This window comes from Neodiprion pinetum, chromosome 2, assembly GCF_021155775.2.
Source record: "Neodiprion pinetum isolate iyNeoPine1 chromosome 2, iyNeoPine1.2, whole genome shotgun sequence".
In the NCBI taxonomy this organism is placed as follows: domain Eukaryota; kingdom Metazoa; phylum Arthropoda; class Insecta; order Hymenoptera; family Diprionidae; genus Neodiprion; species Neodiprion pinetum.
The window spans coordinates 39456627-39473768 of NC_060233.1; the positions used below are offsets into that span (position 1 = coordinate 39456627).

At 37.9% G+C, this 17142-nt stretch overlaps 1 protein-coding gene across 17 annotated transcripts in view; it reads left to right on the forward strand.

The window, feature by feature from the left end:
• The window catches only part of HDAC4 (histone deacetylase 4), a 106082-nt gene that overhangs the window by 21826 nt on the left and 67114 nt on the right, over positions 1-17142 (forward strand). For 4 of the 17 annotated variants that reach the window (XM_069133524.1, XM_069133525.1, XM_069133526.1 and 1 more), the window contains exon 1: positions 15774-15843. The exons of the other annotated variants lie outside the window; for them this stretch is intronic. In XM_069133524.1, the coding sequence (XP_068989625.1) occupies positions 15814-15843 (30 nt within the window). In that variant the 5' untranslated portion in view covers positions 15774-15813. Of the gene's footprint in view, positions 1-15773; positions 15844-17142 lie in introns of those variants that run through there. 17 annotated transcript variants of the gene reach the window in all.

The window sequence follows — 17142 nt, forward strand, 5'->3', positions numbered from 1 at the left end:
ATAAATATTGTTGTTTACGTGCGAGAGAAAATATTGATTAAAGTGTTGCGAATAAATCGTTATTTTATATCCTAACCAGTGAGCGATACGCAAACCAATTATCGCAATCTCTGCTTACAACAAATCGGGGTTATATTAATTTTTCGAAATTTTGATTTTACTCTCTCTCTCTCTCTCTCTCTCTCTCTTTTTTTTTTTTTATGGAAGTTGACGAAAAAGAAAGTGACCGATCAAGTATTATTTGAACACTTTTTATTCTAACGAAAGCAAAAAAAAAAAGATAATTTTTTTCTTACATCTTCAACTTTGTCGATATTTTTTTCTTCATCTGAATTTAGCCAAGTATTTGTTTTTTAAACATTGATACAGAACGGTCATTTTAAAGTCGACTAAAATAAACAATTACTTTGCCACAGAAAGAAATAACATTGATTTACAAATATACCACGCCGGTAGAAATTTTCTGTTTCTTTTCAGCGGTCGCTTCTTCATGAAATTGCTATAAAAACAAAAAAATTTCAAACAGTTATCCGATCATTCGTATATTTCGACTTTGTTATAACGTAGATATACCGTATATATGTATATACAAGCTTTGACACTCACGACCAATCTCCATCTCTCTCTCTCTCTTTCTCTCTCTCTCTCTCTCTCTCTCTCTCTCTCTCTCTCTCTCTCTCTCTCTTTCTCTCCCCGCCGTGGTTTCGCATGATGCACAAATACTCGCGCATGTAAATCATATCGTAATTTTTAACTCACATCTTACAGCGCAGACGTATTATCCCAAAGGCGAGAGGTATGCTGTACTATTTTTAGACGTATCGTTTATATTTTTCTTTCAGCGCCGCTTACAAACATACCAGCGCCGATTTGCAACTATCTAGCTCTATAATGCAGGAAAGGCCACCGCTTTTTTTTGCCTTCTGTTTTTCCTATATTATTATTATTATTATTATTATTGTTGTTGTTGTTGTTGTTGTTATTTTTCTTTTGCACTTATTCATACCTTTCTAATCGTGTAACGTCTCAACAGGTGTCGAACCTCGAGATTCTCGAGCTATAATTGAAATTCCCGAGATTCTACAAGTACCTATAGTAATGCCATAGTAAACTGTATAATTTAAAAAAAAAACGTCTTTACAATTGTACTAAAATCTGTTATATATGTACGTGTAAAAGTGTCATAGGATTTTTTCATTGATGTTCATTCTTTGTTTTTTTTTTTATGATTTCAAACATCATACGCTTCGTAAAAAACAATTCAATCAAGAACGTCACTCGTGTACGTATATATATATATATATTGAGGGATGCTGTGTAGTAACGACGTTCATTTGAATACAAAACCGCATGTATATTATATACTGTATGTAATAGGAATGTTTAATACATCGATTATAATGTTTGTATAATTTAAGAAATGCTCAATAATGTAGAGTTTTCGACACCGCGAATAATTATTTCTATGTGTAATATTTGGCCGGAAAAAATGGTTTCTGTCCTGCAGAGACGTGCACGCATACACACAGAGAGAGAGAAACACACATATGTACGTTCAATATATACCCACGTATGTAAACACTGTGCGCACGTATGGGTGACATGTGTGTAAATTGGTATACCGCGTATAAGCTATACGAGTGTGAGAATACGTAACGAAATTAGCGCACACAATACGAACGCCTTCGCTCGATAGAATAGAATTGGCATGCTACCAGAGCCAGGATTTTAATAGAATTGAGCTATATGGATCTTTTCTCTCGTCATACCCCGAAACCCTCCCCCTCCCCCCCCACCCCCACCCCTCGTCCCCTGCCCAGTCTCTCTCCCTTGTATACTCGGAAGAATCGCGCGAGCACGCACCTTTTTTTTTTTTTTTTTTTACATTTTCTTCGTTTTTCCTCCATCTCGCTAAACCGCGTATTAGAATTCTCGTTTGCGCGCGCACCGAGATTTGTACCGCGAAATGGAAAGTATTTTATCTCAAGTATATCGTGCGTGTAAACGCGTGTGTGCGGAAAGCAAGATACGGAAGAAAATAAAAGAAGGAAAAAGAAACAGGAGGTTTAATTTCACGCGTCGTCTATGTACACCTTTTTTTTTCCAAATTTATTTTGAAAATTTGTTTTCCTCGTTACGCTTTGTTCGCGACTTTCCAATTCCGGGAACATGTCGCATCGGGGATTTTGCATAAATTAATAGAAGATCCGTGTTTCATTCAACTACCAATCACGCATTCGTCTCGAAGACTTGGCTCATTTCGATGACACATCGTATGTACATATAAGCCTTGATTTTCATATACATATATGTCGTTAAGTATATGTGACAATTTGTGATGTAAATTTTGCGTCGGTATTTAGTGGAGATTTGAAATTTTGTAATTTTCAAGTGAAAAAGTTGTTTGAGAAAGAATTTTTTTGCGATTTGTCAGATTTTCCGACCGTCGGGTCGGTAATAAAAATCTTATTGTCCGACAGCTACGCGATTATAATATTTACAGCGATCGAGTAGTTCAGTCTGGGACACGCGCTGATTACAGCCAGTCGGCGAATTTAAATCATATGTATGTACACATGTAGTTGTAAAATAATGACATTTGGCAGAAGTTTGGTAAACTCGTTTTAGCGGAATCACACCTCCTCCTCCCTCCTCCTCTAACTTTAGCTAATTTTCACGGATCTGAAACCTGCCGTCCTACAATTAATTTCTGCATAATTTGTCTCGATTTTCAATTATAATTCAGGTGAAACCTGATAAGTTTTACTGTACCTATAGTGAAGTTTTTTCGTTTTTTGTTTTTTTTTTTTTTTTTTTTATCAATTTCATTATCACACAATCGCTTACTTAAATACATGTGTATAATATAATACGATGGGTTTCAATTTACAAACGATCTATAGAACGATTAAGAGATTAGCATGGATCAGATCAATTGACGTAATTCGCGATCTTTGAATGTATCGTACAACGTCGTCGATATCTCTGACAATTTTCAGGTTATCCTTACGGCTTTTCACAAAATCTCGAGTTTATCACTATTCGTACATATACATTGTCAGATTGGACGACGATCGTATGTGTACAGTATGTACAGGTACGTGCGTTGTATTACATCGATAAAATAAAAAAATAAAAAACAGCCCCTATACCCTATCAAATTGAATTTACGACGTCGAAAGTATAGTTCTCGCGTGACGAGCTTCCGGCTCCCGCCCCTGTCGGCACGCCGGGGGCAACCGGAAGTCGAAATGGCTGGAGCCTCGTGGGGGGTGGTGGGCCAGCAAACACCTGTGGGGTTGCGGCGTTTCTCTGCAACTTCGGAGGGGGCGGATGCAGGTACACAGGCGGCCAACTTCTCTCTCTCTCTCTCTCTCTCTCTCTCTCTCTCTCTCTCTCTCTCTCTCTCTCTCTCTCTCTCTCTCTCTCTCTCTCTCTCTGCGGAGACCTGACTGACTCACATCCGTGTAGCGAATGTACGCGTCGGTGGCGACGGTGGTGGTGGTGGTTTGAATAATAGTAAACATAACCCAGTTCCAAAGGCGACTCAAGACTCAAAACCAACCGATAAGAGGGCGCTAAATTCGTTGCCGTGCCTTTTTGCCTTGCCTTGCTTTGTCCGGTCTTCTCATTCTCTGCTTCTCGAGCCTGGGTCTTGTTCTCTCCATCTCCGTTTTCATCTTCATCTTCATCATCGTCGTCATCACCATCGTCATCATCATCTTCACGAATGTACCAATAACCTAGCCTAAACGCTGCCGCGCTCGTTCGCCGGTCCCACGCAAAGGTCACCCTAGAGAGCTGGCGGCGGCGCGTCTATTTATAGCCACCCCCCTTCGTCGCCCCCACCCACCCACCTTACGCTCCCACCCCTCCACCCTTCACTCCCGGGCCGGGAGTAAAAATAGACCCTCGTATATGTATGCGTGAACGTGTACGTTTCTGTGGGTTTTTTCCTTTTTTTTTTTCAACATTCTCTCTCTCTCTCTCTCTCGCTCTGCGTCTTCTTTTTCTTATCTTTCTTCTCTGTCTCTCTCGCTCTCTCTAGCCGTCACTTTTTCTTCACCTTCTCTTCTCTTCTCGACGACGACGATTGGGGTTTTAATCCCCCCCCCCCCCCATCCAACACTCGTAACCCCCGCAAAATCAACGCGAGGGTGAAACGAGCAGTGGTGAGTCGAATTTGTTAGAGAGTTTGAGTAGTGACTCAGTGCCATAAGAATGCGGGCAGGACGATTTATGAATTGAAATTAAATTTTCAACGGCTGACGATGAGGAAATTGTGGTGGTTTTTATTGTGAGAAGGTTTAAAAAAAAAAATAAAAAAAAAAGAAACAATTTCTTTTGATGTTGCAAATCGAGAATACGTGATTAATTTATTTTCGATTATATTATCGATTCCTTGCGAAATAACTAAAGCTTCGCAGCTTGCGCTGAGTTTTCTATACGTTCATTTTTGCGTAATTGACCTAAAACAATTTGCTGACAGTCAACTTGTCGCCGCCCTATTGCCTGTTGTTAGCCACACCCCTCATTTGTGTCTGAAACGAGAGTTTTTATTTGGCTTTCAAATAAACGAAAATGTCAAGTACATGTATTAAAATTTCTTTTTATTACTCCTGTCAAGATTTTGATCAGAAATACTTTTGGATTTTCCAACAAATTTCAACAGCCTGAGTTTTATCATGCAATTGTAGTGTATTTATAATGTCTATATATATATATAGTGGAATTAAAAATAATAATCATTTATACGACATCGAACATTTTCGTGATCAAACGATCTTTCAGTTGCGTCGATTTCTCGATGCGATGGAAAGATTCCTGTTCGTAAATCGTTTCGCAAACGCGATTTTCTTCTCCTTTTTCTTCTTCTTCTTCCTTTTCTCCATATCCTCGTGTATTTCTATGGAGCAGCTACGTAAAGTACAGGTCATGCGTGGTCGTTTACTCGTTCCAAGCAAATGATCGAAGATTCGACCCTTGCTTACCGATACTTACACGTTAATCGACATTTACACTGTAACGAGCACCAGCATCACCTTTGACCGATGAATTTCGCTTTTGTGCCGCTTCTACGGAGCCGAAGAATAAAATTAGGGGAGGGCTTGAAATGAAACAATAGAAGCAAAAAGTTAGCAAAACTCGAGTTCCGATGCAACGTCGTACCCGATACACCTACAGGTCCTGTATCGTCATACATGTACACGCCAACGAAGGTGTCTCTCGACCCATTTTCATCACCTCTTATCCCCCTCACCCTTGAAGATCGCATCGTCGTTTCTTCTCGCTTCTCGCGGATTAATCTCGTAAGAGCGGCATTGATCCGTTTCGTAAGTGGAATTTCCAACACGTGGCTATTCCTGATCCGTTATATACGGAGATCACGAACGTTTTACTTGCTTACGGCTCTCCCCGATTATGCTTACATTAGTATAAGCGCAGCCTCTACGATTTAACATCTCGTTTCACTGTCTCACCGACAACTTTTAATTGCGAACCTTCAAAGCCTACGTCATCTCAGGAACGCTCTTCTTACGGACTCTTTATTTCGACTCCTGTACTTCGTCGTAAATACATTTTCACTGTGTCTCGAGATTATACGATTTTTTTTTTTTTTTTACGCAGTCTCTTGAGCAAAAGTTAGGAAAAGCGATGATTTTATACAGCTCAAAGATTAGTCATTGGATCTATATTTTAGATACGACTGTACGGAGAGTGAGGTTTGAAAACTGGGATTACTCAAACTTGATTCGCTCGGAAAGAACAAGTTTTATTTTCAATTCAAATATATATAGGTACCTAAAGTAATCGCAATGACTTTTTTATCATTCTGGTTGTCGGACTATCTGGAATAGTAAAAACGGAAATCGGCGCTTCGTGACTTTGCGCTTTTGGATGATTTGCGAGTCTGGCGTGGCATGTATTAAATTGTTAGATCGTTGCCAAGAATCTTGGTTAATTTGGCGCTATTAGTTTTGTCGGCTGATTGACGACGAGCTTTCGACACAAGGTGTAATGTCAAGCTTGTACTATTCGTTCGATCACTTATATTCGCTTATCGACTATAACTCGACATGCGGAGAATATACATACGTATATGGTACTTCGATTCGACCATGATATTTCCCATAGAATGTTTTGTAATCATTTATATTAGTAACGGTGTTGAATATTAGAGACAAGACCAGCGTGTCAGACAATTTTTATCAAAAATTGGATATCATTCACAGTTTATACGAAGGAATCCCATAATTATTCGAACATTTGTTCGGGGGATTCAATGCGAACAATGAGAATGATTAAATATTTGAGTATTTTATGGGTATTTTATCGAGTAATCGACGTATCTTACGGACACCGACGACACACGTATGTCGTGTGAATTACTGGAAATTACACTCGTTAAACAAAAAGCGTGTCCAGCCTGGCAACTCGATATACACGCGTATGTACGGACGTATCGATTTGAATACACATAATTACACGGTGTTTCAGGTGAGTCAACACTTGCGTGTGTAATTACAGAAAGTTAACAGAGCGAGCGCAACATCGTTGACTGCGTAAAGTATACAGAAATCGATGTTGAAAAATTAATACGACACGCGTCCATGGGGATAATAATGGTGTTGCAGGAATTATAGAAACGATCGATACGCGTTTTAAACTTTCGTGATTTCCTTTATCGCGAATCTCACCGTGTTTTATATTTTAAAAAACCGCGGTGGCTGATCGATGATTTTATATTTTAACATCACCCGCGACACTTGAGTGAAAATATACGGCATTTCAGGTAAAACCAACGGACTTGAATGAGTTTTTTCCTCTACTTCGGTCGAAAACAAGACCTCTGATTTTTCGAAATTTTATCGCCGTTTTGTAAACGCGCGATGATCTCGGGAAGACGGACGTTTTAAGAATCCCTACATTTTTGAAACAATAAGAAAAATAAATAAATAAATGGATAAAAATACCTGTGCGATAAATAAGTCGCGACGCCTGCGTTAAAATCTAGTCGAATAAATATCACGTAATACGTGAATCCATGTATAACGTACCTTGAACTATTATATCCATTGTACACATACATGTTTCAAATCGGTCCCGCTTTTTTTTTATTTTTTTTGTTGTTTCTTTTTCCCCGGTCAATCCCGTATATAACGTACAGATATATATCACGGCGTGTAATTTCCTGAAATAGTAAGCTCTTTCATCTCCAATTTATTGTCGTATTATTTCTTAAATTCCGATCTCTCGCCACTTATTTCTGTCTTCCAAATTGTCACTTAAATATTATCATCATTATTATTTATTTATTCATATTTCTTCGTCGCGAATCTCCCGATCGTTTACCGATTATTTGGCAATCGCGGTCTTTTCCGCAGGGACGGGGGTGTGAGGAGAGGGGGGGGGCGTTTCGAGATTAGCAACAGCGAGGTATTGTAATATCGCGATGGCGGTAGCGGCGGGAATCCGTGGATTCCGCAGCATCTGTGGAAATAAAGTATGGCTTATAGCTTTATAACGCGTTCGTCGTTTCGTTTCTCATCCGGTTATATTCGGGAATAAATTTAGCCTTCCGCTTTTATATTTTCTCAACTTGGCTGAAGAAAATTGCTTCATAACTTATATTATATGTTCGCTACGTTATATGTTGTATACACGTAGATACACATGTGTTTACATGTGTATGGATATATATATGTATGTATGTATGTATGTATGTATGTATGTATTTATATCCCCCCACCCCCGTCCCTGGTGAAAACAACGCGATTGCCAAATAATCGGTAAACGATCGCGAGAGGCGCCAGCGAGCGTTGAAGAAAAATTGATAAATAAATGAATAATTATGATAACAATAGTGGGAATTTAGAAGAGGGACGTAACTGGCGAGATATCGGAATTGAAGAAATAATAGGATAATAATAAATTCGAGACGAAAGATACGAGAAGTGAATCAATCCCGTTGAAATTTCCTCCATATTTTGCATCTGTCATTCCGTCGCCCCGCGGCGCACCGTCTATAATTGTATCATCGGTTATACGTATACCTATATCTCTGTTTAAACAAAATTTAATACACAATATATATATATATTCCGGAGATGTTATCGGGTTCCTTATTCAACAGTTTATATACGGATGCAGTAGGCGTTACACGTTCGGAGGGGGTTTAAGAAATAACAAAACATGCAATATATGTACGCGTATATAATTTCCCGAAATTATATCTATATCGGTGAAAAGACGTTGAGGTTAATTACGGCAGTATCAATTGTTGCAGCCCCTCTCGTAATCCGCGTGTACCACGCATACGTATATATAGATCAGCATCCGTATATTATTACAATACAACGAATGCTTGAAAATTAAATGACGAATCCGTCCCGTTGCAATGTTGGCGTAATTATATATTTCTGGAAGACTGGGTGCAGTGGCTGCTGATGCTGACGCCGCCGTTGCTGATGAGACGATGGCTCCGTGTTTTCTAGTGATTCATTGCCCTGGCGCCAAACTTCACCGTCGCCGTTGCGTTCTGCATGCTTCGTCTGTTTTATTAGTCTATGGTTCTTTTTTTTTCCACCTCTGCTTCTTCTTCTTCTTCTTCCTCTTCTCATTTTTCCTCTTTTTCTTCCTCTTGCTTCGTCTACTTTCACTTTCATTCTACGTCCCTTTCTTCCTATTACCATTGTCATATTATTATTATTATTATTATTATTTTTATTGCTGTTGTTATTATTGTTATTATTCTTACCGAATCGAATGTTTGGATTTCCTTGAAACGAAAGAGGAAGAGGAAGAGGATGAGGTTAGCAGTGGGGGGAGGGGGAGGAGGGGGGGGGGGGGAAATAAATTAAAAAAAAAATGATGAAATAAAAGAGAAAAAAAGCTGAGAGGCGCGGTGACTAATTTACTCGCGACAGACGGCGACACGGTGACGTCGCGACGCGACGCGACGCGACGGATCTACACCGTCGTTTTCCTCATTTCTGTTATAGATCCCGTAACCGTTGCAAGAATTTATTCGCGCAGAGTCGTCGATCGATTCGATGTTAAGAATACGGAAAAATAAAAGCTCACCTTTAAGCAAATCGACGACTGTCGATATTTTTGGAACGCATCGATCGATTTAAATTCAAATCCTGTACCGTATGCAATAACGTTGTATAAATTATTTACCAAAGTCTTTCGTTCGTCTCGAAGGTTTTATTCTAAAACTCGTACTGTGTAAACGATAAATTTTCTACAACGAAAATCAGTGCCAAAAATCAACTTTACGATTATAATGTTAATCTCGCGTGCGATGCGGCTAGATTTTTTTCATTTCTTGCAAGACGATTTCATCGCGCCACAGCTCCGGTACAACAAAAGTTATTTACAACTTGAAAATTCTATTTCAAACCGCCGTGTGGCGTAAAAAAAAAAAAAAAAAAAAAAAAAAAAAAAAAAAAAAAAAAAAAAAACGCATAATCAGAAAAAATTCACTTCGAAGAAGTTCTGCTAAAAAAAACCCATCTTTCAAGGTGAACTGTGATATCCATGTATAATGTTGTACGTTATACGTATTTGTACAGTACAACTGTACCGGACCGTAGAGCTCGAACCAAACTGTTTATACCAAGCGTTGAAATTTTTATTCCTTATTCTATTTCCGTATTTCAAGCTGATACTAATCGCGATCACGTCCAGACATCGTGATGCAGTTACAAGCTTATAATAACCATTCGTTGAGATATCTTCGTTCCGCGTATACGCGTATACTTGTGAAAATGCGAAGGAGGCTGAAAGAAAAAAAAAAAAAGAAAAAAGTCGAAGCGGTTATCTTGAACGATTCTTCTTGTTACGTCTACTCTGATCGTGATCAATATGCGATTGCAATTATCGGAATATCGGCTCAAACGGAGAATCAAAGTCGCAGCATTTCTTTTCTTATAATTATATTTAACAATTATTCACGTGCCCGTAATACGCAGCTATAAAACGTAGAATAAATAGTTGTTTTTTTTTTTTCTTCTCTTTTCGACTTAGAATTTTTTCCCCAATTTCTAAAACTACGTACATACGTATTATAATTCGATTTATACTTTTTATTGCACCATCGAGTTTGGAATTTGCGTGCAAAAGATCCGTCATGGGATGCATGCGTAACGTAACACGGAATCCATGGTGTTTGGCCGGGCAAACTCCTTCGTAAGTATTCCTTGCATATACGACTCGAATCCGAAATTTATTTTAGTATTCTAATTTTAAATTTTACGTTTAACCGCTCCTCCTCCCTCCCTCGACTCTCTCACTCGCCCCGGTTTTACGCGTTATACGCGCACGCGTCTCTGCGTTCGTACGTAAAAAACCCACCTTGGCGATCTCCGAGCTGTAACCGAAACGTACGTAGATACGTACATAGGTTCATACTTCAAAGAGTAAAGCGTACGTTGCGATCTATAAATATAACTAGGCACGTTTTACGACGCGAGCCTTTCACTGAAGCGTTATTATACGTGTACGGCGGTTCACTTTTTACGTACCGTATTCCTATCCATTTACCGATCCATTCTGATTTCTCGTTATTTTGAAAAATTCATCACCGAACGAGACGTATAGAGGTAGGCGTAGGCTACGTCGGCGTATCTAACGAGTATAATTAAAACAGGGCCGTATTTTATTAATTACCACCAAATCTTTTCCACGAGGCCGACTCTACTATCATATATTTACATATTTATTCTTCACGCATTTATTATATATGTACGTATGGAAATATGTGTGTGTAACATCTCTAACGAAGCGTTGACTTGACCTCGGTAACGAAACGAGTCTCGTTTATACGGTCGACAAACTGGTCGTATAATAAACAGCTGAGTATCATACTCGTCATTTATATCCTTTTACACACGAACCTGACGATTGTCGCATTCTCTGTAATTATAGACTACGATGTTCGGAATACGTTTGATATCGCTTGTTTGACAAATGACGCAGGCTCGCGAAATGCAACTTTTAACTTCCCCCGTGAATAAATAATGCTTTTTTATTTTTTATTTATTATATGAATAAAATATATGAATTAGGATACATCCCAATTTCTTTTTTTTTTTTTTTGTTCTCCGAACACCGTATCGAGATAAATCAAAAAAGACACTTGTAACGTCTTTTTCCACATTCTTTAAAACTCTTGTTAAATTTTTTTCTCTTGTACTTACGTAGATCTAAATATATGCTTGAAATCATTATAAACAACAACTAATCAAGGTGTACGAATATTTGAATATCAACAATGTTCGGTTTATTGCTCATCCATAGTTACAATAAAATTTACATCCGCATTACTGAAAACCGGAAACAGGCCTCGCGATTTGTATCTCTGGAAAATTTTACTCGTTACACCGGAATCTCGGACTTTTTATCTCCCCTTTTTATTGTTAGCTAATACGACGATATTATTAATTATTATCTTCCGTTCTACTCTCCACTCTTGTCATTCAACGTTGCAGACAATTCACCGTCGAATCTTGACGAAAATTTAATGAAAAAATAATCGATTTAGAATTTTCGAACCGATTCATTCTCCTCTCCTTCTCACTACATGTACCTGCTTATTTTTACGATTCGTTTGTTGTTGTTTTTATTATTTTTCTTCAATTTTTTTTTTATTCATAAAACCGGGGTAGTATAAAAATACAGCTGAGACTGGCTAAGCCCCGGAGGTTACGTTTTATTGTTTCTTCATTTTATCACCCATTTTCCGCACATTGTACGTATTTGCGGGTTTGTTCCCGGATCGCGTTCGTCGTTGAGGCGCGTTTCGCACATCGAACCGCAGACACGCCTCGTATAATCATCGCGTATAACAATATACTCCGTTGATATCATCGCGAACCGCGTTAATACAGGCATTTACATCGAAGTTCGGTAGCGGCAAATATTAATTTCTGTTTTTACACGTGTGCCAGTTTATTTTTACCCGTATTTTTAGCTCCGGTATTTTCGAACGGAACGCCACTATTTTAGTTTTCATCCTGCCTTACGAGCCGCGGCTCCTGATATATATATATATATATATATATATATATATATATATATATATATATATATATATATATATATATATACACGCGTGTTATGTACAATATAGGTACATATACATATTACATACGTCTATGTATTATAATAAGAGACGCCTATCCAACCCCGTGTACAACAAACGTGTACCTGATCTCTGTGTATAAATAAGTATAATCTACGCCTCGCATTTGCAAACCTACTGTGTATGGGCTATTCCGCGTCAACCGGATCAGTCATCTCTCAGATATTTTTTTAATTTGGCATGTGGATTGTGTGGGACGAGTTAGATTTTTGTGCCAAAGCGCGAATCTCATAATGCAAAATTCGATTTTTTATTAACAATAACAAATTAGACTCCCATTTTTTTCAAAAATTCATAACTTCGGCAAAAAATTAGATACAATATATTTTTTTTTTTCAAATTACGCGGAAAGCTCCATAGAATTTAAAAAAAAATACGAAATGGTAAAAACAAGTTGTTATCAATTGTTTATTTAACAATTAATTTTTCAAAGATTTTCAAAACAGTGACTGACACGATCAAAAAATTTTTTTAAAATTCTGACATGTTCCTTGAACTGTACTACAACCTGTGAATTAATTCCAGAGGGGTGTTTTTCTTCGTTTTCGAGTAAAAAATCATTAAAGGTGTCGATGCGCATGAAATTGCGGCCCGCCGAGTCTCTACGTAATGGCGGGCGGCCGGTTGCCGTCCACCGCTACACCGCGGTGGCGTCGCAGCGTTATTTTAGAGTCATTTTCACGATGTAGGACATGATTGAAGAATCTGAAAAAAATACTGTACCTTCACAAGGCCTGCTCAAAGCGATAAGTGAAGTTTCAAGAATGTGTTTTTATTTTAAAATAAGTAGCAAGTTATGTAATTATTATCATTTATGTGCACTCTCATGGTGTGTAACCGTTATTTTGAATCTCTGTAATAAAAAAACGGTGAAAAACACATTCCTGAAACTTCACTTATCGCTTTGAGCAGGCCTTGTGAAGGTACAGTATTTTTTTCAGATTCTTCAATCATGTCCTACATCGTGAAAATGACTCTAAAATAACGCTGCGACGCCACCGCGGTGTAGCGGTGGACGGCAACCGGCCGCCCGCCATTACGTAGAGACTCGGCGGGCCGCAATTTCATGCGCATCGACACCTTTAATGATTTTTTACTCGAAAACGAAGAAAAACACCCCTCTGGAATTAATTCACAGGTTGTAGTACAGTTCAAGGAACATGTCAGAATTTTAAAAAAATTTTTTGATCGTGTCAGTCACTGTTTTGAAAATCTTTGAAAAATTAATTGTTAAATAAACAATTGATAACAACTTGTTTTTACCATTTCGTATTTTTTTTTAAATTCTATGGAGCTTTCCGCGTAATTTGAAAAAAAAAAATATATTGTATCTAATTTTTTGCCGAAGTTATGAATTTTTGAAAAAAATGGGAGTCTAATTTGTTATTGTTAATAAAAAATCGAATTTTGCATTATGAGATTCGCGCTTTGGCACAAAAATCTAACTCGTCCCACACAATCCACATGCCAAATTAAAAAAATATCTGAGAGATGACTGATCCGGTTGACGCGGAATAGCCCGTATATAAGTATATAGGTATATGTATATATTTGAAAAAAAATTGTTTAACAGCTAACTAAATTGTATTTTTTTTTTTTTTTTGGTTATCGCTTTTGATACAGAAAATTCGTCACTGATCGCAATACGTACCTAGTGTATAATAATGGGATGCAATATATCGTTGTAGTTATAGCGACGGTTTGGTTTTAAAAATAGAACGGTTCGGCGTTAAAAAGGGTTCGTATTTATAATTATCGCGACCGCCTCACGCTGAGAATCTCTCGACAATATCTCGAGAGACGGTTATTTGTTTTAAAGTTTTTCTTTATCTCGTTACTCCTAATTCGCGGGGTATTTTCTTTTCTATTGAATCTCTTTCGGGTTGTTTATTTTTCACTGTATTATTTAGAAATTGAAAATAATTGCGTACCTGTGTGTCTATGACTCGAGAATAACGTATACGTTAAAGAGCGCCACGGTATTTCTTACATTTTATTTTCCATCTAATTTGAGAAACTCTCCAACTACGTGCAACGTATACCACGTATAATATATTCGGTAATAAACGATTCGTGATTTAATATATTTATCTTAATTGCGTACAAGTTAATTATATGTAAAATGAATGGACACGTAACTAGTCCGAGAATAGATTTCATCCAGCACGAGGAGGGGCCGGTTCGTTCTTTCTCTGTACGCGTACCTTATACTCGTATTTATTATACTTATACCTGTATACATATATGTATACCGTATATATCTGTATATCTGTAATCGGGCTCCGGGTTACGCAAATTAGCCTTGATTGATATATTATATCGAGAAGAAAACGAGAAACAATCGAAGCGAGGGAGACGCGGAGAGAGAGAGAGAAAAAAACGGGGCAAAGTTCGCGGAGCTGACGTTATTGTACTTATCGTTAAATACGTTTCGTTATTACACGCCAGAGCTCCGGAGGCTGTCCACGATTGTTTACGCGTAGGTATTTTGTACATTGTTAATACTTATGCACACACGCGTGGATAACGTGTAGGTAACGAGGTATACATGATAGGTATATCCATGCGTTCGTTACGTATAACAGCCGACAGGTCAATATCGTTACGTATATTGTTTCGGTAACGGCGTCGATGTAATCGGCAGTATTGCGCAATGATATAATTTCGATATAATTTCTGGAATATTTCCATCCCCGCCATCGGGTTGCGCTTTGAACATCGGTCCGTCCTCTCCTCCCTCTTCTCGTCTCTACGTTCATACCTACGTCATCTATTACGTTACCCTGCGTTTGCGCGTTTGTGTGCGTGTGTAATGCGCAGTTGGAACAAGTCGGAGAATCCCGGCGGATAATCGCGTTGCACAACCTCCTCCTCGTCGTTCGTTCTTTTCTTCTTTCGACGATTACACAAATTACGTTTTATAAATAATCCGCACTCTCGTGATCTGCCATTGTTTTTCACGATCCGCGAGGAACGCGTAATACGCTCGGCGTTTATATATACATATATGTATATATATGTGCAATTTCCCCCTCCACCTGACCCCGAGTTATTGCTATTCTTGCCGTATCTATCACCGTTCTCGAGATATTCACGGTTTAAAATTGGAATTGGCTAAATTAATAGGAGTTATTAAATGTACAGGATCCGATCTCATTTCATTCTCATTCATTGCTTCCTTTTTCTTTTGTTTTTCGCGTATGTATCGCTATGCGTTACGTGTATTTAATGCATATGTGGAATACAAGGAAAAAGACCTGCTCTTTGTTTTTATTTTTCGTTTTCGTCTAAGGTTTTTATTTTATTTTACTTTCACGCTATGATTGATTCTCACGTTGTAATGGATTTCTTGAACATACGTACGGCATGTAAATTACCGTGGAATCGTGTAATCAATCTCGTTTTTGATTTATTCTATTTCCTTTCGTTTCTTTTTTTTTTTTTTTTGCTCCTATATACCTGCACTGCCAGCAATTACATACTGACCATTTTATTGGAAAAATAATTTATTAGATGTTTTTCGTTTCTTCATTGCATAATTCGATCTTCAACGAACATTGAATTTGCCATATTTTCAATCGATTAGCACGATGAAACGGCCTCCCGGGTGGTGGGGATTGGAAATCCAGTAAATTGATAAAATTTTCTCATCGCGTATCCTGCGAATGGGTAAAGATTATAACCTGCAAAATAAGGTGAATAAACGCGACTTGCGCGCACGTGTTTGATTTGCAGAAAATAAAATGATCGTATAATTAATCCTGGCTGACAATGCGATTGGTTCAAAGGCACCGTGTGGATTCGTGTGTGCAAAGTTTCGAAAAGCTTTTCGACGCTCTTGTAAAAAGAAACGATAGATACAATTCCCGTTGCGTTAGCGCGATATAGTACAATATGTGCGTTCAGCGATATGTATATAGATTGATAAATTTACGACTGTGCCCCGAACCGCATATAACATACAAGTTGAAGTACGGCGTACTTCTTCGCAGTAATACTAAATGTGCATTAAAATTAGCAACCACGAACGTGCGTGCGTACCCGGTTTCGTTTTTATACCGCAAGTAACGACTGCGGAAAGTTTCGCGTTTTTGTCGTATTTTTGCTGTTCTTTTTTTTTTATTATTTTCTTTTTCTTATTTTTTTTTATTTTTCTTTTTTTTTTATTTCAAGTTTTGCAAACCTTCGTTAATCGTTTTTCAACCACCGCTCGTACACGCGTACTAACCACTCGTTCTCTTTTGTTTCAGGTTAGTGACGTCGGTTCTCCTCACTTTATTTCCTTTCTCCGTTCTTTTTTTCCCAACACATTCTGTTTTATTTGGTTTTGCTTCGTTGCCCTTCTTTCTTCCTTTCTCCATTTCTTCTCTCTCCCTCTTCCTCCCAGTTGTAGCTACCATAAATACCGAAGAAAACTGCAGACGGTGAGCCCTTGCTGCATTTTGCAAGTTGGCGGGTGAGTATACGTATATGTATAGTTGAGGATAAAATATGCGCCGAGTGACTACTTAGAATGTATATAAATATCACAATGATAATCACGTGTCTCACTCTATTTGTTGCCGTATAATACTATATATAAATGTATATGGCAATTTTTCCATTTATATATATATATATATATATATAAAAGGTAGCGTAAAAGCATTGGAGAATTGCAGGAAATTGCACATCCTGTTACTAACAATAAGCTACAGTATAATGCGTACGTACAAGCCTTCTATAAGAGCAGGAGGAGAAGGAGGCTTGCCATGCAGATGTCAAAGTCGGTATTGTCGTCGATTTGCAACTTCTTTTTACTTATTGTTAGTCCCAATTCCTTACACGCAGATTACACACGGCTTTTCAAGATTTTCATCGTTATATAATCCAGTATTCTCTAAATAACATGCGGTTATAGATAATAACAGATATATGTGACTCATGCAGAGTATCTGCATACCTATAGACTATACATATATTGTCCGAGAACGAATCGATTGACAATTTTTTAA